This window comes from Anguilla rostrata, chromosome 1 (assembly GCF_018555375.3).
Source record: "Anguilla rostrata isolate EN2019 chromosome 1, ASM1855537v3, whole genome shotgun sequence".
Lineage (NCBI taxonomy): Eukaryota > Metazoa > Chordata > Actinopteri > Anguilliformes > Anguillidae > Anguilla > Anguilla rostrata.
This window is the reverse complement of record NC_057933.1, coordinates 60133704-60159108: the sequence shown is the minus strand read 5'-3', so window position 1 is coordinate 60159108 and position 25405 is coordinate 60133704. Positions and strand designations below refer to the sequence as shown.

General features: G+C 42.7%; 1 protein-coding gene across 23 annotated transcripts in view; it reads right to left on the bottom strand.

The window, feature by feature from the left end:
* The window catches only part of LOC135260550 (focal adhesion kinase 1-like), a 78446-nt gene that overhangs the window by 1826 nt on the left and 51215 nt on the right, over positions 1–25405 (bottom strand). For 21 of the 23 annotated variants that reach the window (XM_064346024.1, XM_064345976.1, XM_064345992.1 and 18 more), the window contains 14 exons: positions 24966–25050; positions 24173–24273; positions 23510–23625; positions 23323–23423; positions 22570–22659; positions 21977–22181; positions 18294–18405; positions 15879–15965; positions 14424–14564; positions 13857–13988; positions 11348–11410; positions 7981–8020; positions 5773–5855; positions 52–207 (listed from right to left, as the gene is read on the bottom strand). In XM_064346024.1, coding sequence (XP_064202094.1) covers positions 52–207; positions 5773–5855; positions 7981–8020; positions 11348–11410; positions 13857–13988; positions 14424–14564; positions 15879–15965; positions 18294–18405; positions 21977–22181; positions 22570–22659; positions 23323–23423; positions 23510–23625; positions 24173–24273; positions 24966–25050 — 1512 coding nt within the window. Of the gene's footprint in view, positions 1–51; positions 208–779; positions 1793–5772; positions 5856–7980; positions 8021–11347; positions 11411–13856; positions 13989–14423; positions 14565–15878; positions 15966–18293; positions 18406–20039; positions 20204–21976; positions 22182–22569; positions 22660–23322; positions 23424–23509; positions 23626–24172; positions 24274–24965; positions 25051–25405 lie in introns of those variants that run through there. The other 2 variants (XM_064346001.1, XM_064346037.1) reach the window with 2 other exon arrangements.

The window sequence follows — 25405 nt, the reverse complement described above, 5'->3', positions numbered from 1 at the left end:
TTGCCCTCTTTCCTGTCCCCCCCTCTGTCTCTCCTGGTTTCCCTCTCGTACCTTCACCATTGGCACATACTCCTCAGGGGTTGCAGGCTGGATTCTGCTGGACATCTCAATGACGGCCTTCACCAGTCCTGTCACATTCTCGTACACCCTGTCGTTGGAGCGGTCCAGGTTAGCAGTGGGAGGCGGGCTGATCTCCTGGGGTTGGATCTAAGTGGGAAAACCCGTTTATATCAGACTGAAGGCAAGGTGAAGTAACTCTATATATCACTGACACACGTTGAATGGCACCGCTAGAACAAAGTACTTTGAAGTCTCATTTTGAGAACTGCTTCTTTGAATTATGTATGAATTTAGTAACCAAATTCCATTCACACTGCAGACTATATACCACGGCTGCAGGTTGAGGAATTTTATTTATTCATTCAACAGCAGATGGAGCCATTCACTTAATTTTCCTTCAAGTCAAAATTATACAAACATTTTGAAATGGTTTAAAAATTGTAAATAAAACAGGCAATTTTAACATATTCACTCTTTTAACCAATGCTAACAGGAAGGGAATTAAACATCCTTATGAATGCCACCAAGGAGAAAATATATTTTCACTGCATTTTCCTGTTTCCCTCCAATGAAGGAATATTGTTGTTTTGGTGTCACCCCTTACAGTTTTAACATTTCTGTTCACACGGTATGTCACACTCAGTCAAGAACATGAACTATCTTAAGAATCTAAGAAAGCATACTGACGACTAAAGTAAACCCCACCACCCCCACCCACCTTCTCTGTATTGCTGAGTGAGTCAATAATGATGATGTCCAGTTTTTTTGATACTCATGTCTATCCATCAACTCTACTCAAAATCCAGGAAAGGTATTCTATGCATTTTATTTGAATAATTATGAGTAATAAATACACAGATATGAATGGCCTGTCAGCTGACTGCTGTAACGGATCCACACCAATGTGCGGCTCAAGAAGCAGCTTCTGCAGGTGTAAAAGGGGACGAAGCTCTTCTGGAAACACAGCAGAGATCAGGAGAACTTCACTTAAAACAGCTAATACCAGTGCTAGTGATGAAGACTGCAGCCTCTAGCACACCACTTGTTGGGCAGTCCCAGGCTGAAGAAACTCCACCCCCCACCCAGGTGAGTATCAGCATTGGCCCTTCTACTGAATAAGTACAGTGCTAATGAGTAATCTTTCAAATACGTTTAATTTATACCGGTCTGTTCATTTCCTATTTGCTGGGGCAACTTTGACCATGCAGAGGTACATGTAGGTAGAAGTTCCAGTTCCCAAGGACAGTAGAAATTAAAGCACAATGTGCAGCCCCTTTCTTTACTTTGGAAATAAAATATTAGAACAATCTATTAGCTTAATGGGTACTCTTACGCAGGGTGACTTGTATTCATTTGTAAAGCTGAATATCAACCAAAGCAGTTAAGGCTAAACACCTTGTTTAAGGCTACCCAGCCCTTCTCAGAACTTGAACCTGCAACCTTCTACTAACAAGCCCAGTCTCCTCACTAGCTTAGCCTTAAGAACGTCTTCACAAGGGCCATCACAAGCTGCCAATGTGACCTCTGGGTGACCCTGACAGGTTGACTGATACACACAGTACACACTTCTGGGGGCACATGCACACTCGCGCACACACACACACACGCACACACACACACACACGCACAAATGCACATACATACATTTGCACACAGTCAAACACACTTTCCCACAGACACAAAGAAAAACATTCACACACTTGTGCACACACAAAATTCTTACCCTCCAGGGCTAGATGAATGAGGAGGAGGTAGAAAGGGTGGACACAGGTCACAAAAACAGAAGAGGGAGAAATGATTACTGCTTAAAAAAAAAGAAAAATATCCACAGCACAAGTGAGCGAACAGCACTTCTGCAGCATGGCCATGCACATGCCTGTTACTGCTGGGTTTTGCAGCTTCAGCACAAGGCTCCTGCCTAAATGTTAAGTAAGACTGAAAAGCAGGAAAATTCAGATTTAGTAATGACTGCTGTAAAAAACTAACATCTGAAATACTACAGATCCATAAAAATACAGACTATTAAAAGTTGTGCTACTATCAATGGTGGTCTGTGTGGTCAGTTTGGGAAAATTACAGTTTGGAAAATTCAATGCTCTAAGCTGCTGTTATTTCATTTTATTTGCCTCTCCAATCTCACCACCACACACATGGAATACTTCAAAAAAAGCTACACAAAGCACATAAAAGTAGTTCACTGTACTCGTTTATGTCGACACATTCCATTATTACTTAAAATAACTAAAAAGAGATTCCTTGGCCAATGTCCCAGTGAGGACATGGATGCTTGAGACTGACGGTAATGTGCTTTGCCTCTGTCGGCCAAATACGGCCAAACAAATATTTTCCCACCAAAATAGACCCTGCACTTTAAATAAAAAGAAGTGGGTGGAGCAACTATGTTTTACAACCAAAGGTCAAAGAGACGAGGGTATGAAATATATTGTTCGACGTTTCCCTGGGATTCCTCGAGACTGAGTAATAGAGCCTGGGAAGTGAGTCCTGGGAATGGTGGGCTGGGATAAGAGAACCTGGAGTGTCTCCAGCAGAGCTGCCGATAGCCCACAATTCCCTCTGTCTCCCTGCCTAACTGCGTGCGAAAGGCGGGCAGCTCAAGAGGTTCGAGTGGCCCTGACCAGGGGCCAAAGTCCAGTGAGGCCCTCATTCTCTGGATGGTGATGGTGGTCTGGATTTAAACTGTGCTAATGTCACGGTGGTAATGCGACAGCGTGGTGCATAATTGGCTCTGTTGGCGGGGATGAATGAATCATTGCATTTATATAGCACTTTTCCAGGCACTCAAAGTGCTTTACAGAGAAGAGGGGGAACTCCCCTCACCCACCACCAATGTGGAGCGCCCACCTGGGTGACGCACGGCAACCATTTTGCGCAAGAACGCACATCACACATTAGCTAAGGTGGAGAGGGGTGAGGTAAGGGAGAGAGATGGTTTCAATCAGCAAGGAACTCCAGATATTATTGTTTAAAAGACTCACTACTGCTTGAACAAGAGCCAATAAGGAGCTCAAGAGATATAAATTCCAGTTTTGTTCAATGTAAGAGACAGCCAATCTAGGCTTCTTCAGGCAGTAATAGTTTCACTGATGTGCTGCTGTATACCTGCCTTAGTGCAAGTAGCTCTATTCATTCTTTATTAATAGTCCATTCATAAAGAGACCTAACACTAGGCTAATGATAATCAGACGGGGCACACTCAATACGGACTGTTGCCCCTATGGTACATTTCAAACCTCAGTGCCACATAGAAAGCAAACTAAGTCTACTATTGTAGTTGTGCACCATTAAAATTTGTCAGGCTTTTTAATAATTTGGTCTATACTATTTTAATGATATTCTTTGAATGGTAATTGTGCTCTTTATTTACAGTGATGTAAATGTTTGGGTCAAATACATTTTTTTCTTGATTTGGCTCTGTACTCCACAATTTAAAATTTGTAATCAAACAATTCACATGTGCTTAAAGTGCAGACTCTCAGCTTTTATCAAAGGGTATTTACCTACATTTAAGGTTATATACCAGGTAGAAATTACAGCACCATTATGTTTGGGACAAATGGCTTCACAAGTGAGTCAGGTGTGTTGAACTGCTGCCTTAGTGCAGGTATGACACACATTATAAGGCTAAGAAAAAGAGGAAAAAACAATTTGTTTTAGAAACAATCATTAAGAAGAGAGAGCACTAGTGAGCTCAGTATTCTCAAAGGGTCTGGTAGAAGATTTCTCACCACAATGAAGAAAAACACTCACACACCGATCTGACAGATCAGAAACACTCTTCAGAAAGGCGTAGATTTGTCAGTGACTGTCTGCAGAGGACTTCACAAGCATAACTACAGAGGCTACTCTGCGAGATGCAAACCAGGTAGCTGCAAAAACTGGGTGGCCAGGTTACAGTTTGCTAAGTAGTACCTGAAAGAGCCTGCAGGGTTCTAGAAAAAGGTCTTGTGGACAGATGAGACCAAGACCCACTTGTATCAGAGTGATGGCAAAAGAAAATAATGAAGGCCAAAAGGAACTTCCTATAATCCAAGGCACCCCTGCCATCTCTGAAACATGGCGGAGGGTGTAAGGGTGTGGGCATGTCCAGATGCTACAGCTACTGGCTCACTTGTTTTCACTGATGATGTAACTGCTGATAGCAGCAGCAGAATGAATTCTGATGTGCACAGAAGCATCTTATCTGCTGAATATCATGCAAATATCTCCAAACTCATTGGACGTCGCTTCATTTTTAAAGAAAACAATGATCTCAAACATACCGTAAAGGCAAAATGGAAAATTCTTGACTGGCTAAGTCATTCACCTGAACTGAATCCAGCTGAACATGTGTTTCTTATGCTGAAGAGAAAACGTAAGGCAACCAGCCCCCAAAGCAAGCAGGAGCTGAAGATGGCTACAGTACCAGCCTGGCAGAGCACCACCAGAGGAGATACTCAGAACCTGATAATACGGGTCTATGGGCCACGACTTCAAGCAGTCATCGCATGCAAAGGATATGCGACAAAGTACTAAACATGACTACTTTCATTTACATAAAATTATGTCCCAGACATTATGGTGCCCAGAAATGGGGGGAACTATGTATAAAAAGTGCTCTAATTTCTACGTGGTGAAACCAAAGTGGATGAAAATATCCTAAAATGAATGCTGAGAATGTGTACTTCAACTACATGTGAATGGTTTGATTACAAATCTAAAATTGTGGAGTACAGAGCCAAGTCAAGAAAAAAATATGTTTTTGTCCAAATGGAGCTCACTGCATATATAAATGCATATGTGTTACCATTTATCTGTACATTCTGCATAATTCAATTACTGTTTTGTCAGAATGTTTGAATAAATAAAAACTCAACAGATGTTTGCACAGTAGCAACCAAAATTAGGCCCAAAGGTATATACAGGTATATGCACACATTTATCGACTGTCACACTACAAGCAGGTTAAGGATGACAGCCTTTGGCTTAACAGTGGTGGCATATTATGTGTATATACATGGCCTACGATACCGTATAACGGGAAGTATCTTTCAAACGAGAGCCACTAAAAGCAATATGATTCGGTGCTCTGCTTCTCGACATAATTGTTTGAATAGAAGAAGCACAGCAAGATTACTGAAAATACTGCCCCCGTATCTTCAACATAAAATTCTAAGCCTCAAGAGCAGCTGACAGGTTTTTCAGTCTACTTTAAATGATTAAGACCAAAAACAAACAAAACAAAAAAGTTGTGTTGACACAGCATGTCTATTTGGCATATTTTTACTAGTGTTTGCACATCGATTAATTTTGTAAAATGTGAATGTGAGTGGATGTATTTCTACACATGTATGTGTATGCTTGCATAAGCATGAATGTACGTGTTTACGAATGTACGTGTGCACGTGTGTTAATGTGTGTGCGTGCATTTGTTTGTGTGTGTGTGTGTGTGTGTGTGTGTGTGTGTGTGTCTGTGTATGTGTGTGTGTGTGTGCGTGCGTTTGTCTGAGTGTGAAAGAGTGAAGTCGAGCGCACAGCCACACTGCTCCAGCACCAGCATTAGCATCTCGCAGCTTCACAGACCCATAGATACGTCATGCACAGGAGTGCTTTTAAGCGTATTTTTACTCAGTGGTTAACCCCAAATTGCCTCCTCCACAAACAGCACAACCCCTCAGCCCACAGCCAGGCCCATGAGCACAGTGTGATTCATACCTTCACTCCTTCATTGTAGCTGTCCACATGAGGCATGCAGGCTGCCCCAGGCCGGGGGGGCTTCTTTGGTGGGGCCGCATGTTCTGCCAAAGAGAAGCACAGGACGGATTTGTCATTCTGGAATCGAGAGGGAAAATAATATAATATCTGTATTCAGATCTGGTGGGGGGGACAGGTATCATATGCCGATCCAGGGTGTGGAAAATGAAACGGATGGGTGAAGAAAGTTGACTTAATTGGAACAGCAGATGATGTGGTCTGTGCCACTGCTTCTGCACTGAGCGAGTTTTGAGCTGAATTTCAACTCTGAAAGATGAGCAGCTGGCAACACTAAAGGCATCCTCCAGGCAAGGGCTTTATCTGCCAGATGATACTGCTTGTCAGCAGCCAATCAGAACTCCAACATTAAATCTGAACAAATATTCAAGGGCAAATTGTTTCCTTATGGCTTGATACAAGGCAGCTCCTGAAAGCATAATGCTAGCTAGCTCTAGGTATTCCCTGTATTTAGCCTGAGAGATGAATTTTACCTACCTCTAGAATTCCCAGCATGTTGCTGAGAGGCAAATCTTAACTAATTCTGAATTTCTCCATTTAGCCTGAAGTACAGTCTTACTGTAGCTCTCTTTAAGCTTCGCTGTCTTTAAGCACCATACACTGCATTTAGTCTGAAAGCTGTTATTTAGCTGCTTTTCCCTCCTGCTACGCATTAAAAGGGGGTGGTCTAGGAATAAATACAAGGAGAACCTGCCTTTAAAATACCAATATAGATTATTTTTCATAATTAACAAGCCTATGAATTCAAACAAGGCTCACCAAGAAGGAACTATTTCACTCTTCACTGGATTCGATTTAAATATGCGCTATAGTTCCTTAGTACACATCACATAAACACATATAACAAAGAGATGAGGTTACATGAAATTTTATTTTTCATTCTAATTTCATATTTTAACTAAATTAACACCATACATAAATATTTTATTCTAATTTCATATTTTAACTAAATTAAATTAAATAAAGAAAATAAAAAGAAGAGGACATCATATTACAAACTACTACTCATTTTCATTTTATGAATAAATTCACACCAAACCAACAACCTAAAATAGCACAACTGGAATGGTGCAATCTATCCTTCGACCTCGAAAAAAGTTTAAGAAGACAAAACTATTTTCCCAAATAACACATTCACTGCATTCATCTTAGATTTAGTTCTCTCTTTCATAACAAGTTAACATTAATCTTTTTGATGATGACAGATCAGATATGTATTTTAACATAAATCCAGCTGAGCCAAAATATGTCCATGTGAATTGCACAAAGGCAATGCTAACATATACAACTAAGGAATCAGTAGCAAATGGTCAAGCCTTGCTTATAAGTCATGTACCAACAAGCAGTAAGTTCCCTGCCTCCTCTATCAGTAGCTCACCAGTGACCACAGCATTCTTTGAGATAAACTTCATGGCAAATGACATTACATTACATTATTTATTTTCTTGGCAGAAGCCTCTACCCAGCATGGTTTGCATAGTTTGAAGTGCACTCAATTCACAACCATACTGTTGAACGGGGTAGGGATATATTGAGTGACAAGTGAGATATATTGATCCAAAACAAAGGTCAATTCAGATAAATTATCTAGTCTAAACTTTTTGCACAATATGTCACCTTCTTTCTGAAACATCAGCAATGTGATGCTTCCGCCAGTATTCAGTCAACAGATCAGTAAATATAGAACACTTGGCTCCCAGGCCCAGGACTACTGATGTCATTTCCTCCCCTCTTGTTTGTCATGTTTATATGGGTACTGGGTGTGAGTGTATATTTTACTTTACCCTGCAATGCTTTTTTATCATATCCAATTTCACAACTGGATGTTTACAGAAGCACTCAGTTTAAGCACTATGCCCGAGGATACTACGAGGGCAGTGCCCCATTGGGGAAATGAATCTGCATACTTGCTACAAGCCAAGTTTCTTATGTGCACTGCTGCCCAAACATGCTGCTGCAGCCAGTGCTGGGAAAGAATGCAGTGAGTGGGTTGAGGGTTCAAGGCTGCAGCCACTCCAACCCCCCCCGCCCCCTCCCCCGCCCCCCCCCAAAGCAATCTGTCATTCAGAAGAGTGACCAGAGAAGACAGGAACAATGAAGGAAGTGAAAGGGTGCGGTAGTGTGTGGTAAATCGGGCAGCAGCTTCCTTACCTGGTCTGGTGACGGGCTGGTATATGTGCTGGTTTCCTGTCTGCACACAAACATAAAAACAGGCAATTAGCAATGCGCTTGCTTCCTGAACCCAACCGTGCTTTTTCTGTTGTTTTTTCTTCTTCTAAATGACACATGTTTAAAGACTCCTATGCCTCTGCACTGGTGTGGTCTCTCCATGAATACTTTAAATTCCTAGAAGCATAACTATATCTGCCTAGACCGCAGGGTAGGCCACAGGAGGAGCGAAGCGCAGAAAAACCACACGGGCTAAATCTCCCAGGAGTCTTAGTCACTTCTGCAGTGCCCAACAGTCCCCAAACCCCACCCAGCCCCATCACCACCATCATTTACAACTGAGGATATAGTTTATATAAAATACACTAGCTAAATAAGTACAACTTCACAGCTGACAAACATTTTTTATTCAAAAAATATACTGCATACTGCATTAGTCTAGGCAGCTAGACTAATGTTGAAAGGGTCATGTGGAAAATGGTGACCTGGGTCAAAAGTTCTTCAGTCGCACTGAAGAAAGGCTTTGGACCTACTGCCGCTGTTTATGGTAGGGGTGCAAAACTCTGGTCTAGAAGCGCCAGTCTGCATATTGGTTTTTGTTCCAAACAACTACCTTAGTCTTACTTTTTGACAGCTCTATAAAACAAAATGGTTCACTCCTAAACTGAAGCACAGTATAATCTTTAGGATACACTTGCAGTCTGTGGCAGAACCTGGTGCTTACTGCCAGATCACGATATGATTGAGCAAATTGAATAAATAAGAGCAGAAGCACAAAATCTGGAAATGGATCAACCGTTGTGCACCCCCATTAGATAGAAAACTACCAAGCCAATAACTGAAATAAACGTTCAAAATCAGAGAGCAGATCCTCCTGACCTCTCTCTACTGGACAGCTGAATTCAGAAGCCCCGCTAAAATATTTTCTTTTGAAATAAGGAACTGGGTCTGAAACGATGGTGTACTGGAAGATGGACACTCAGACGGAGGATTCCTAACAACACACAGAGCAAGCTAGCTTGTGGGAATCCAGAATTAGCTGGCTACATGCTACACCCCTTACGTCTTTTTTATTTGACTGTTTAAACAGCTTAAATTGCATATGGGACCGCGGCAGAAAAGACTGACAAATCATAGGGTTTTAACGGAACACAAAAGTGAATGAAAATATGGCTGAAGCAGCGAGAGACCAGCACACAGCCTGAAAGTGCCAACATCGAGAGCAACTCATGTTGTGTTTTATTTTATTTTTGGATAAACAGTAAGTATATTAAAATGATACATTCATCTTTGATTAGCACTATTTTTCGACAGTTTGCAACATGCGAAAGCAGTTTTAAATCATTCCAGATTTATTTTAGAACAGTGATAAGTGAAATAAATAGGATGAGAGATGATTATTTCCATTGTTTTTTAATCTTTCTCTGGAGTCATCAGTGAGTAGTATTTGACTCTTTTCTCAGCCATCTCTTTCCCCATATCTCCACTTAGAGCAGTGGGATCTGTACTTCTGTAATTATGTTCAGAGACACAGAGAACGGGGCTGACACTCCTCTGCAGCTGACCACTAATGGTCGAGCAAATTACCCGTTAAATGGGATCCGAAGGCTAGACAAACTGTTAACTTGTGGCCAGTGTATCCAACTCGCCGGGTGATGGCTTGGCTGAGTTCTAATCCCATAAATGGTGAATTAAAAGCATTTTAATGCTGGAGACACAGCAGTCTCAGCAGAGAAGTCTTTACAAACAGCAAGACTTAACCTGTGCCCAGAAAGATTCCTTGTTTCTTTGGGAACCAACATTCAAGATGGTATAAACACCTTGCTCTAGAAACTTAAAATTCAATGTAGACATCATGGCTCCAATGCTGTCAGAGAGCCAGCTTTTTTAAATAATAAGACCAGTTAGATACTTTAAAACCACACCAGCCAGATCAGAGCATATGAATTAGAAGTAATTTGTTTAGCAGACAGGATCACATCCAAAGTCAGCCTTGGGGCTAGTTTTTCATATTCTTTGGATGGTTGTTATGCAGTGTAAATTCCGTTATCACACAATATGGATGGCTCATCCTATTTAGTAGACCAGGGAATCCTCATAATATACAAATAACTGAAACTGAACCACATTAGAAAATGAGCACTGGGTTCACTGTATCCACATTAAATTAAAGCAAACATGCGAGTTGTATTAATTTATACAGCTGTAAAAGCACTACAATGGAATCTGTGTCAATATCCACACACAACAACAATCTCTGGCTATGCTAAAAAATAAATAAATAAATAAAAAAGTAAGAAAAGAAATCCATTCCCAATTCAATATGCATTTATCATCTAGATCATCTCTATCTGTCCTGGCCACAATTTGTGCTGTCTGAGCCAAGTGAAAGCACTGCCCTGACAGCAAGAACAGTTAGTCCTTATTAAAATACAGCCATACAGAACTCCCAGACTCATTAAAACACATTTTAATCGAACCGTTTAAAGATTTTTCGTTTGATTCCTGCTCATCAGCATCAGTCTTAATCTGCGTATGCATTAAATAAACAACAGCCATCTTCCTCAATGGGGTCAAAGTGTATATTCACAAAAATGTACACACAATTTTTCGTCAACAAAAACTGACACTGAACTGACTGCTAATTAGATAAACTAAATCATGTTATCATTTGTCTTTGCTGTGCACTGATCTTTAAAGATTACTTTACAAGCATCTGAGAGATCACACATATACAGTTCTATCATCAAATTAACCAATCAACTGTTAGAAATTGAGGTAAATATATTACAGGAAATTCTGATTCAAATTAATATATATATATATATATTAGAATTTTTCTGTTAGGTTTCAAAACCCAGCCTCTGTGTGTGTATGCGCGTGTGTGTGTGTGTACACCTTCCTCAGTGCCAGTGTTGCTGACAAATAAACAAAAACACTAAACAGTCACTAAACACAACTACAATTAGAACTTTAATCTCACAGCAGAAGTCATGCACGCCTCACTTTCTGATATTTTTCTCATTGACAGAATAAAAACACAAGCAGAGGTATACACAATACCCTTTGGTTGTTGTTTACACATTGCAAATGGTGCACAGTTGGGACATATAATCTGTTACAGCTGCCGTGTTCTCTCATTTAAATTTCTGTTGCCTCACAGGTGGTAAATATCATCCAAAGACATTTAGTGGTGTGTGAGGAAGACAGAGTTTGTGTGCCAGGGCACATGTGTGCGAGGGAGGGAGGGAGGGGGAGAGAGAGAGAGAGTGAAGAGTGGGGGAAAGGGGGAATGGAGAGGAGGGGGGGGATAGGAACTGAATAATTCCATCTGGAAAAACAAACTCACCGGCCCCTGGAGCACACCATCATCCCGGTCACTGCTGCCCCTGGAACTCCTGGACTCCGGCTTCTGTATAAGAGATAGCAGACCGAGATGACACACATCTCTCCGACATGTTAACTGCAAACATACTCAGTTTTACACACACACACACACACACACACACACACAAGCGAGAGGATTGCCTTTACTATCCACTGAGGTTACAAAACCTATCCCCATACTGCGATTCACCACAACATTTTCTTCTAAAAAACACTGTGAAAAGGCAAAATACTGCTACTACTTACTACTACTACTACTACTACACTCAAAACACAAAGGGGATTGCCTACCCTCAGTTAACTAGTAAATAAGTTACGTGAAAGCGAATAATATTTAGTCGGAGAAGTCTCATGCACCTTGCTCATCCTCACTTACTCGTTACAGAATTGCACTGGTGATGGGAAGACCCAGGGTCCTCTGCACAGTACAGCCCTGTGCGCACATACATTCTCTCCCTCGCTCTTTCTCTCCCTCTCTCCCTCTCTGTCTGTCTGTTTGGAAAGCCCCTCCCCTCTGTTGTCTGTACCAGTTTTGCGAAGCAGGAGCTGAAAACCTGCATCCTCTGAGTGGGTCTCCAGCGGGTACTTGAGTGCCTCAGAGCGCGGAGGGAGCGGAGGGGAAATTCCATCAACAGGATGCTATGGCCGGCACACCGAGTGCCGCTTCCTGCTAGCGGAAGGCTTATATATTCTTAGAGGACTTACAGGGGGAGAACACCCAGCCATGTTAACTCTGCCCATCTCCCTCCCTCTTTCTTTCTTTATCCCGCCCCCTTCGTTCCCTCCCTCCCTCTTACATTTTCTCTTGTGTATGCACATACTGTGTATGCGCATGAGGCGGCCATGCATGGTTTATCCATTTCTTTCACATTTACTAGATTATTAGGCTTTCGTAGACTTCACATTAATTTTGTAAGTATCTCAGGCTCTTTTCCTTGTCTCATTGCCAGGGGTCAGATAAATCACCAAAGCTGACTAATGCTGAACTTAATGTTTAACTTCTTACAAAACAAAACGTTTAAAAAACACAACAACACAGCCGTTTTATACTAAAATAAAAACATATACTGTAAAATATGAGCATGACCACTGCGGTTTCCCCCTCTCCATGACTAAAAAACGAACCCTAAATGTTTTTGTTGTTCTGGATAGTAGTGAGGTCAGGACAGAGGAAATACAGAGAGGCCTACCAGGCAGCCATCTCTCACATAATGACAGTGAAACAGAAATAACTGACAGCCATTTAAGCTGACACACTCTGGGTGCAACATCTGCACACAATTACCATCCCAAGCGTTTTATTTTAGGGCACTTCACTCCTTGTTGAGCGGCAGTGGGAATCATTAATGATAAAGAACTTGAACAGCATGCTCTCTTGTAGTGGGCTACACTATGACATGGGAGACTCCTTTAAAAATTCACTTCAGCAAGCTTCATAATCGCAATTATAAACATAATGTACAAATAATATGTATTCAGCTGCTCAATTTAATTTTCAGATTTTTTGAAAACTGAAGCCATCTTACTCATTGCCTTTAACTGAACACTGGAAGTTGCACATAAAACATAAAAGCCACATAAAACAGCAGACATAAACAATGTAACTTGAAATGTTTTACTGCAATTGTGGATTTTAGTGGATCGGGTCATAAATATTCCTACTTTTCAAGTCAATGAAACCCCACCTCTTTTATGGAAGAAACATTAATCATTAATCTACCCATCCACACTAAATGCTTTCGGTCTTTTCACAGGAAACTATTAATTCAACATGACCACAGATACATCAGGACACAGTACGTCAAAATATTTGAAGCTAAAATAAAAACTATTCATTAAAGGTAATTATTCTGGGGATTGCACAACTTCTTCATATTCTTGTTTTCTGTAAAATTTCCTCGTAATGCTAACTCGATTCTGAGTATCTCTTAGGTTGTGGAGAGTTGTAATGGTTTGCTTCTGTGGTTTCAGTTCACAACTGCCTTTCAAAGAGGAAGTATGAAACCAAAATTACCAAGGAGGGACATTCTGTGTTTCTGAGAAGGATCAGTGAGAAAAAGAACATCATTCACAGTGTCTGGCTTTCAGACTCAGAGTTTTACGGAGTTGAAGAGGTTTCGGTAGACATGCTGTTCCCACACGGCGTGATTTACAGGTTTGTTTTGAAAACGGGTCACAGCGACATTATTCCTTCATCATTCTTTCTCACGAAAATAAATTCCTGATTAAGGTTGGATAGCAGAAGAAGGGAAAGAGGTTTTCAAATGATCACAATCAACAGGTTTAGATCATAGGGATAAAACTGCAGCTTAACGGAATAAGGTTGGTATCAGAGCAGATTCCTTGGCTGAACAATCACCCGAGAGACAGAGATGAAAGGAGCATTTGGTATTTCGGAGGACAATAAGAATAATAAGCAGCAGGTTTCTGCAGTCATTATTGGCAGGTGTGACATGCTGAGGGGACAGTACCAGGAAACGCTCCTCCTGCTCCAGCCAGCGCTGATCTTCCTCCATCTGCAGCTGCTGCTGCAACAGGTGCTCCTCCATCAGGTGGGAGGGCAGCGCCTGGCCCATCCCCCGCAGCTCCAACGGACCCGCCTCCTGTCACATGTGGTGCACGTGGCCAGTCAATCAAGCCAATCAGCAACTCAGGTGGTCAGTCAGTACCCCAATCATCCAGAAACATATCTCTCATCTCATCCTCTGTCCACAGCCAATCATATAGCCACATTCCTGCCACACTCAACACAGGTAACTGCAGTCATATCAGGGAATACTCGTCATCTCTTGTGACCTCATGCTGTGTTTACTAGCACTGTGGTTTATAATGACATCTTGAGATTATGTCTGTCTGTTGTGGCTGTACTGCCACTAGTAATTACTGTGACTATTTATCAATTTATTATTTTTATTTACCTATTTACTACCTTAATTTTTTTTATGCTACTGATAAGCTGGCAGCTGAGAGGCCTGAGCACCATGTGTAACAGGATGTTCATTAGACAAAGCCCACAACCCCACACCAGTGCAGCTCACCTCTGCACCATGGGCCCATGCGGGGGCCTCCTGCGGCCGGTGGTGGGTCCAGGCATCGTGGGGGTCCAGGAGAGAGGCCTGGGGAGGGTAGGCTCCGCTGGGTGCTGGGGATACGCCATGGGGGCTGGGGTAACCTGCCGCCTGAGTCCAAACAGAGGTTCACATATTGTTCAGTCTTTGTGTTTTCCAGTGAATAACCATTCAGTTTCAACTGCATATTTTCCTGAAGTTTACACATAAACAAATTACTCAAATATCCACAGGACTCATTCATCTACTCATTTTAAATCTTCCCTGTTGGACACACTCTTCCTCACCCAGCATCTAACGATGACAACTGATGACAGAATACTTTGGGGTGATCCGCTCACTAGGTTTTCAAACTTCACTATTGGGCCGATGCAAAACATTTTACATAAAGCAGAACTACTCAATCAATATCAACTCAAGCAATCATTTTTTTAAAATCTAATCTGGCAAAGGCCAATGGGAATGTGGGACAGTGGGCACATCATGTTTTTTAGCTTAATACAGAGTGAATACCGGGCTCCTAGACTGAATGCCCTGGCTTTATTCTTATTCACAATTATGCTCAGGGATTATATATACTTAACTCTATGTGAGGCTTAGCTCTACACGATATAGACATATTTAGATATATTTACATCGACTCAAATCTCTGGACGGACTATGCAAAGATTAATATTCACTCACATCCGTACAGGGTTAATACTTTTCTGCATGCAAATCTCAATGCAAGTGCAAGTATCAATGCACGCTTATAAACACTCAAATCACCACACCGTTTATGAAAGAACTGAGTGTATTTACAACTCAAAGGTTATATATGCACTCGTATGTCTGAAAATATTATTGTGGAGTTTTATAAACAATTGTACTTTTTACGAACCAAAGGGGTGGGGAACGCTGTCTGGTTGTGCTGTTCAGTATACATGTCAGTAAAAGATAATTGAAGCCTTCAAACTTTCAGATAAAATCCTTTTTTTAATGACAAAGAAAAAGAGTTTACCTGAAGGGGTAAATTGCTGAGGTGAATTTAACATGCTAGTGTTATGCAACGTTAGCTTTTCCAGCGGATGGAATTTCACGTTAACTATGCCAATACCTCTAAAAAGGCAACAGGAAATGCTTGCTTTTGGTAGATTTTATGAGAGGCTGACGTTTTATTAAAAAGCCATTTCGGACTCATTGTCTTGGCAGTTTGGTTTATCATAAGAAACAGACAGGTCACACTAAGCACACACCGCGACGTGAGGAACGAAGCATTTCACACCCTTCCACATGACGACACGTCTACTCATTGTTATTCGGTTTATCTAATCATTGCACTGCAAACACAATCGACACAAAGTCTTTCCTGCGAAAGGGTGCAGTGAATGCAGTGAATATCTCTTGCTATGATACGCAATGAGAGAGAAAGACTGAGGGCTGTACCTGGTAGTGATTGTGCGGGCCCAAGTGCTGTGGGCTGGGGTAGAATCCTTCACTGGAACGGGGGCTGGGGTAGCCAGGTCTGCTGGGCTGTGCACAGGCAGCGATGGAATCGCCAGGTTAGACACACAGTTCTCTTTCTGCTGTTCTCACTGACTTCAGAGACGTGGTTAGGATTTTAAAACCCACATGCACACACTCAAAAAAGCAATTAACTTTTGCAAGAGAGTTCTTAGAACACTTGGAAGCTGAGACAGAAAGGAGATTAATAGGAGCTATTAAATAAGGAACAGCGGGTTAGTCTATCCATTCTGCACACATTTGCTGGTCTTATGGAGGTCGAAGAAAGACGGATCTGAAAAGATGACTCTTACTGACAGACAGAAAGGACAAAGCCCAAAGCACACAGTAGACAATGATCTTTTACAATTGCAGGCTTAATTCATGACTTTTGCCTGTTTTCTCCATTTGGAATTTCCAAACACAACTCCTCATCCCATTACTGCAACCTGCTTGAAGGCACTAATACACGTGTCTTCCATAATGTGCAAAGTCAGCCGACTGCTCCTCCTCCCTCATTCTCTGCAGTCAGCTAGCTACGCTGCCACAGCTAATTCTGCAGAGCAGCGTGTGATTACCCACAGGAGTCAGTACTAAGCGATGTGCCACCTAAAAGTGAAAACCAAAACCAGACATCGCATGACTCCAATACATCTGCACAACAATATGCAATGTACAGTGCAATGTACAGCCCTGTATGAACATCTGTAAACGGCAACCATGCTGGTTTTAACATTCAAAGAAATTCACAAACAGAATACCAAATAAGCACCAACATAAATACTGAGAACAATGCAGTCTGCCAAAAGCAGCAATGGTATAATTAATGCGGTCATAACAGCAGCTGTCATACTTGTTCACGGCGAGATCTTGTCCACTCTGACCACCATATAGCATGTGATCACCATCTAGTGGTCACAGAAGATGAGTGCATCTCTGATTAAGTAGATACTGCTGATCAGTGCTCAGTGCACAAAGAAATGAACAGCCAATAAAATCCTCCAATTTGAGCATGTTAGACCCAAGCCACAGAAAGCAGAGAAAGTCTCCCTTCTGTGGGACCACTGACCCGTCCTGCCCCTGCCCTGGCTGCTCTCCCATCGGGAGGGTTGTGAGGTGCACTGCTGCTACTATCATCAGCACACCAAGAGCATAGGTGGCTCTTTCAGACAGACAGACCTCTGACAGTCAGAGCAAGACAACACAGACAGCCAGACATAGTTCATGCAGAGACAGACAGGTGTGTGGCCTACAGTTAAAAAACATTCAATATGCATGCACAATGACACAAACAGGTGAATAAACAACCAAAAAACCAGAGAGAAAAGAAGTAGCCAGACCGACAAACAGACAGAAGGACAGACAGGCACAGGCATGACTCAGCCAAGCACACATAGCGATGAAACAGGAAACTAAGAGGATCCCAGCAGCAGCAGCAGCACATGGGGACACACACACAACGATAGGAACGCTCACTATAATAGAAATCAGTAAAACGCAACAGTGTGGAATACTGTATGGGACAGGATACTGAGCACTATAGGAAACTCAGCATGGTGGAGCACTCAGTGTGACACAAGACAGAAGTACAGTTAGGCGGGTCAGAGGGGTCACTGGGAGTATGTAGGGTGATAGAGTTCTCTCAGACTTCCTTAGTTCAAACAAGCTTAAAAAAAACGAATACAGTACCCAGTCCTGAGAACAGCATTCCAGAAACAGAGGGACAAACCCCTTTAGGATCTTTACACAAACACTATCACTGCAGGGGTGTGCCTGATGCCTTTGGTAACGGTGGGGTGTTTTGTGCAATGAGTGACAGATACGAGACTCCCGTTAATGAAGGTAAGGAGAATAGCAGGAAGCTGGCCATGTTTATACACCACATTGGAAAAACACAGGAAAGCTTGCACCTACATTACTTTGGGAAATGGAGAACACTGAACTTCAAACATACAGCCTAATGACCATCTCATAAACAGGCTTATGCTATGGCATTTATTCCCTGTTTGAAATTCACTTTTCCCTGTTCCCCAAAGCAATTGTTAAGAATTCACTCTTAGGATTCAGGATTTTATGTCATAAAAAAGCTTTAGCCCCATGAATCAAGAACAGCATGCTTTTCCCAGTAACTGTACAGATTGACCAAAGAAACGTGCAACAGTAACACCAAGCTGAGCCACTGAGCATTACACTGAAAGGCTTATAAGCCGAGCAGATACCCAGAGGCCAGGGTACTTAGCTTACTTTCAAAATATTATACATGTGGGTCGATTTACAGAAGCAAAGCTTTGCGCCTAACCAGAATACCACACCGCCACACAGGGACCTCCAATGGCAAGATGGCAAGAGTCTGCTCACTTTTGGGGGGGCTTCGTCAGTTCCCCTGGCGTCCCAGGACACGGTGACCTGTCGTCTCATTTCTGTTCGGGCCCGCTCCTCCCTCTGGACTCTCTCCTCCTCGAGAATGGTGCTGTGAGAGACATTGGGATGAAGCCACTGAGGTCCTAATAAATTCGCTTTCACAATGCCCAGAACCATATTCAGAGCCTGAAACTAGCAGAATGTTTCCACGATAGAAATATTTTTCAAGCGGAGCTTTGGATAAACAGTCCAAGCTGTGAGCGGGGCATCAAATGTTAAAGGCAAAATCAGGATCGGGATGACTCACTGGGCAATCCACCAATCATTTACAAAAATGGTAAAAATTCTAGAAATGAAAGCATTTAATGAGTAAAATCCCTGAAGGAAAGCATTTGCCTGCTTTCAAGCGGTGCCAAACACTAAATGCCAGAACACAGTAAAGAGAGGACGGGATTGATTTCAGACAAACAGGCAGGGTCCTAAAATAACTGACTCTTATCGGCAACGCCACGCTACTGGGCTTTACATCCTGGACCTTGAAGATGTTTAAAAGGTAGAAAAAGTGTCATGGTAAACAGGATCTGTTACTGTGATTTTCTGCCTCTGGTATATATGTGAATATCCACTTACACACTCCACAAGTTATAAAGCCGTCTGAGCGCATGAAGCTATTTCCCCGACTGCAAAGCCTGCTGCAGCCATCAAAAGAACGGTCCATTTATAGAAGCTCACAATGCCAGGAGGGGCGACCTGCATTTCTGCGAATACTTCACCTAGCATAGCACGCAATGTCATCTGAAATTCAGCCCTACGTGCGCTTCCCTCTCCTGCTCTGCTCCACACGCAGCTCTAACACCGCGCGCAAGGCCCAAACCGTCGGCTGATCAAGGAGTACATGTTTTCTGACATCACGGCACATGTCACGTAGAATGGAACTGCGAAATCTCAGGACGCAAGGAAGACATGGGGAGTCTTAACGGAGAAAACATGTGAATCCCCCCCGCCCCCCAACCACCACTCAACCCTGCGGCATGTATAGTTCCCTAAGCGGGAGGGAGGGAGAGAGAGTGAGAGGGAGAGGGAGAGGGAGAGGGAGCTATTTCAGGAAACAGCATTACTCCTGACACAGCAGGAGCATGGAAGAGCCTGAGCAGCACACCAGTGAGAGATGCAAGGAGAAGGACCAGCTGTCCCTCTCATTCTCCAGCACAGACAAGCCTGACGTTCCCATTAACAAGCCACCTTCCAAAAGAGGCAGTGTCCTACAGTACACAGCCATTCACTGTCAGAGTGGGTCATTTCAGTATTAATGAATTATTCTTGTCGGGTAATAGTTACATTCTTGCCACTGACTTCATAACTTTGAGAAAAGTTTTTTTTTTTTTTTTTTTTTACTTCAAGGGTAGGTCCCGTACAAAATGAGTCAAATACTTTCTTAAATAACAATGCACAATCAAACAATGAAACAACCCTCAGTCCTTTAAATCAAACAGCACTCAACTAAACCAACAACCAACAACATCACCAACCCTAGAAAGGAAAACCTCAGTTTCCAAACAGCAATTAGGACCTTGTTATACTTTTAGTGGTGTGTGTGTGGGGGGGGGGGGTGTTACACAAATATTACCCCCCCAACACACACACACACACACACACAAAGCAGAGGAGGTATATAATCAGTGACCCAGCCAGACAGACAATCAGACCCTCAGCAAGAACCAATTACAGCAGCCTGTAACTTACTTGAGCGCAAGATCCAAGCCTTTACCAAAAAGAAGAGGAGAGGAGAAGAGAGCGAGCACCAAAGACGCTGCTTTCCTCCCCGCACTGCTAGCAGACTGTTACGCTTGGCAGCTATCCACGCTATAAAAACCCAAGGCAGGCAGTGCTCGCAGGGTCGGCCAGCTAGTGACACATGCTGTGGGCTGAGCTGCACAGACTGCTTTCAGATCGGCTCCTCCTCCTAACTGGAGAGACGCGAGCAGCATTGTTTTGGGGGTGGGGGGGGTGAGCTTCGGTAAAGACAGAAGCATGGAATCATTTTGGCGAGGTCTGTCCTGTTCTTTTTCTTTTTTTAGAGAGACTCAACACTGTCCCTCTTCCCGTTTGGGACCCGCGGGGGGAAAACAAGCGTGAGTGACAGAGCTGCATGCATGGCGTGGATACTGAGCATTCCCCACAGTCACATGGCCAAGCTTTACATGTCACACACGTCAGGGTCTGAGCCTTCCGCGCCCAGCTGGAGTTACACTCCCCGAGCAGGTCGCTTTTAAACCAGTCCTCCTATGCCACTGTCCCCCAGTTTCCATTTATACATGTTTTATTTGTGTGTGTGTGTTTCCTAAGCAGGCACCACTATGCAGGGGAGCTTTATTAAATAGAAATTTGCTGGAGCAATTGAGGCCAAGTACTGTGCTCATTACCCTTTGGACAGTGCCCTACATGGGTGGATCGAAACATCTGCAGGTTCTGTGGCCCTCCAGGAATGTTACCAATTTCCAGTAGTGATCTTCAGTACAACATCCGTCTCTTCATTTTCGCATGTACTCTTACTTATTCACACAGCCCACATAACTTCTTGCTCGCGCTCTCTCCCTCTCTCTCTCTCTTTCTCACACACACACACACACACACACACACACACACACACACACACACACACACACACATTATTTGCAGTATTTTTAGGCTTGGGTGCTGTAATATCTAATTGATGTCATTATATGCGAGCCTCAGCCCAGGATCTGCACGGCCATTGCCTTTTACGGGCTGGATTTCATATAAATAGTATTAGCAGCCTAAATCAGTCTAAATATTTACACGGTTTCCAAGAGCACCCGGTAACAGCCACTCAGCGCACTGCAGAACATGGCAGAGCAAACTGTACAATACAAAGCAGAGGTGTGACTCACACACACCACCAGCCAGGATCCCACGCATGATAGTCACTGTGATTTCACACATATTTCCTGATTGCCTTTATGAAAGTGACAAAAAGAGCACACATTTCCAGTTTTCATGGCTCAGTTTTAAGTAATTATACATTTTACTTCATCTTGAAAGAATGCACTGTAAAGCACCCCATAACTATTTTGTTGTAAAGAGTGCAAACAAAAATCAATAATTTTTTATTAACGTATACAAACATATAAGCGAAGTTAGTGTTCGTCCCAGGTTGTAAATCAGTGTAAATCAGAACATTGTTGTCCCTTCCAGGGACATTGCAAACACATTGTATGACTGACCAATGCTAGCCAACAAAATGCCATGTTTGTTTTACTGCACTCCTGACAACTATAGTAAGGTAGGTGAAGAAGAACGTGCTCAAAAAGCCATCACCAGTCACTGAATTACACGTCACAGCACAAGTATTAAGAAGTAGGCTGTCCCCTGTAACCCTGCCATGAATGAGGTCATATCCAGATGGCATGGCATGAGTCACCACTGGAGAAAGTGGAAACTGGCAGAAAGTGCCACTCCTGAGGACTCTGAACAGAAAGATGAACTACACTGCATTTAATCGCATGTAACTTCAGCTAAAGTTTCCCTGAACATGGCCTTCTCAATCTGTAAGTGAACCACCTGCCACTAGAATGGCAGTTACACACGGGAGGTTGTATTCTCCAGAAGGCCACCTGTGTGTGGACGGATGATGCAGCTGTATGACTCTCCACACTGACCTCAGCTGGGCCTTGAGCTCGGTGAAGCGGGGCCTCCTGCTGGGGTCGTAGGCCCAGCACTTGGTCATCAGGCTGTAGAGGGTGGGAGGGCAGTTGTGGGGCATGGGCAGCCGTTCCCCGTTCTCGATCCGCCCAATGACGTCGTTGTTCTTCACGCCCTGGAAGGGCTTGACCCCGTACATCAGGATCTCCCACATGCAGACACCTGAAACATGGGTAGGGAAAGGAGGTAAGGAGTGAGTTACTGAGGTGGGTATTGAAAGAGAGAGAGAGAGAGGAGGGTATTAGTGAGAGAGACTGAGAGAGAGAGTGAGCAGGAGGGGGGTATTAGTGAGGGAGTGAGTGAGAGGGAGTGAAGGGGGATAGTGAGAGAGAGAGAGAGAGAGAGGCAAACCAGAAAAGGGGACAGGCCTGGCAGAGGGAAGCACACTCTGGGAAGCACACTAACAGTGTCACAGAAACATTCTGAAACAATTTATCTGCATGTCAGTGCAATCAGTTAACTAACTAGCTAAACACATGCTAGACATTAAAAGCATCTGACCTGGGTGGAGGAAATGCTCTAGGTATGGCATTCAGATACTTCTACTCACCAAACATCCACACGTCACTAGCTGAGGTAAAGCGTCTGAAATTAATGGATTCTGGCGCCATCCATTTAATGGGTAATTTCCCTTTAGAGGCTGAAGAAAAACCACATAAAAGTAATGTGAACCTTTGGATGTACATACAGGAGCCATATAAATCTTCTCAAACCACAAAGCCTCATCTTAAACCATGAGTCATTTAATTAATGACAACTAAGCTATGGGTGAGTGAAAATTACAGCCTGCTGGAACTAAATCAGCCAGCAGATGTCGCCAACCACTACCTGAGGTGTCATCCACTGTTCTGTGTCTGAGGAGTGAATTTTAAATAAAGAGCAAAATTTCACGTGACTGATACAGTTGAAATGTACTGAAACACTACTCAAGAATAGTCACCTGTATTTGTAGGCCCAACACATTGCTGCAGCTGCCATCACTTTGAGAGAGTTCAAGTAAGCACACGCTCTCCTCCACAGTCAGTGGTCTATCAGTCACTGATTCTTACTGTATTCAGCCCAACTGACTATGCCCCAGGCAGTGCACTGGAGGCCTGCACTTTCTGAGCAGTAGTGCAGGCAGAAAGCAGGCCCCTGATTGACCAGAGGTCACTGGACTGTCATCAGGCATCAACTAAAACTCTGTCACCCTGGGCAACTCCACAGCCAATTATGGGCCACCTTGTAGGGCTACTGGCCACAGCCAATACTGGCCAAGCCTAGGTTTTATTGTAAAACAGTTTTAAATTTTTTTATAAAGCACCTTTGTAGTAGGAACTGTCCTCCATGTACCGAGACAGGCCAAAGTCTCCCAGCTTCACGCTGTCTGTGGAAGACACCAGAACATTCCTGGCAGCGATGTCCCTAAGAGAACACAGAGGTTCAGAACAAGGCAGGGGGAAACTCAGTTCAGTTTCTGCAAGCAACTGAATAAATTAGATTAACTGTACCTGTGTACAAAGCGCTTGCTCTCTAAATAGGCCAGTGCTGTGCTCAGCTGGAAGGCGAAGAGAATTAATGATGCCAAGTCTAGGTTGTATTTCCTCAATTGCAAGAAAGACCGCAGCTGTAAGAATACAATGGTTAAAAAATACAGTTATTTAAAATGTAGCATCACAAAAACAGGTAAAACTGTAAAAACAGATTTAACTGTAAAAAATGGTTGCTTCTAGGCTTTAGGCTACTCAAAAACCCAACAGTTTCAAGCTTGACATTACATATTTTGGCACTTGCAGTGGTACGGAAACACAAGCTTTATACACATTTTAAAACTGTCACAGCCCTGCATAATTAATGGATGAATTTCACATGAAGAATATGAACACTAAATATTGTGATAATCCAAATACTTGTGAGGGTTTAGAAATGTTGTGTGTAACCAGAAGATTGAAGGCTTAAAGTCATGTTGGCCCTTTGGTACTCTTAATCAACATAATTAACTCTAATCGTTTCAAGAAATATTAACCTGGACAGATTAATATATAAAAATGTGCATATTATTTTAGTCACCTTAGATAAGAGTGTTTACGCAGCCAACAGACAATGCAATGTCAAGCAATTAAATGGAAACAGGACAAAGATGGGATGTGCTAGTGTGCATGAACAGGTCTCACCTCTCCTAGCGTGCAGAGCTCCATAATGATCCAAACCGGGTTTTCTGTGATCACACCGATCAGCTTCACTATGTGAGGATGGTCAAACTGCCGCATTGTCACTGCCGGACAGAACATAAATGCTGGTTACATGTGTACATACCGGTTTAATGCAGCCATGGTCACTGTGGCATAGAACATGCATGCGGTTGCCGTTATCTGAAATGTAGTCATTATTCAGCAGGCATGTGAAAAGGTCAGGTTCTATCCACGGTCTCTGAGCAGACATAACAAAAAATACAGCACCAGGGGCCACAAGAGAAACAGAACATTGCAGAGACAAAACAACAATAAATGGCATTCACAACCCTTCTCACAACAGGAGTAAACAGAATGAACTTCTAGCACTGAGGTAAAAACCAAGCAATAGAGAACAGTAATATCAGTAAGGTTAAAGATGACATGCTTGTTGCACCTGAATCTATTTACAGAACATGTACGGATATCACTGCAGTGATGGATGTTGGAGGGGAAGGAATTCCACTGTGAATTATTCACTTTAATATCAAAGCTTCTGAAAAAGTTCTTTCTTCAGCAATTCCTGAAGCAACTGCATTCTGTCAAGTACATTTTGAGGACTGTTCACCATGTTCTAGGACCACTGACAAGCACACTGCACTGTCTGACCAAAGCAAAAAAGGAGAATGATGCAGAGGATGGCACAGTAAACAAGGCATTGATGCAGTCTTCCCTCTAAAGCCAGCAGTGCGTGTTTAAAAATGGGAAAACTGGGGCAATTAGGGATAGTACTCACAAGCTTCCTGCAGGAACTTTTCTCTGACGCTGTCAGAGGTACAGTTTTTACAGGTTTTCACAGCCACAGCCAGAGGTGGACTTTCCTGCAAAAGACAGAAATTAAACAAAAAGAATAATTGTTTGGTTTCAGAAGGGAACCTTGCAAACTATGGAGAAGATAATTATAGCACATATTTAAGCAGAGTGCTCATTGTGCACTGCATAAAAATATAATTACAGTTTACATAACTGTAATTACAGCATGATCTGAGATGAATGCAAGGACATCTGAGGAAACATTATGTAGCAGTTACAGTATTTTTGCATAAACGTTATGAGCATGTACTGTATTCATTATGAAAATTCAGTTATTGTAAAGTTGTTATCAACTGAACAGTAACTGAATCCACATTATCTGAGGCATCCCAGCCTGGAAGAGGAATAACAGACTAAGGCTCA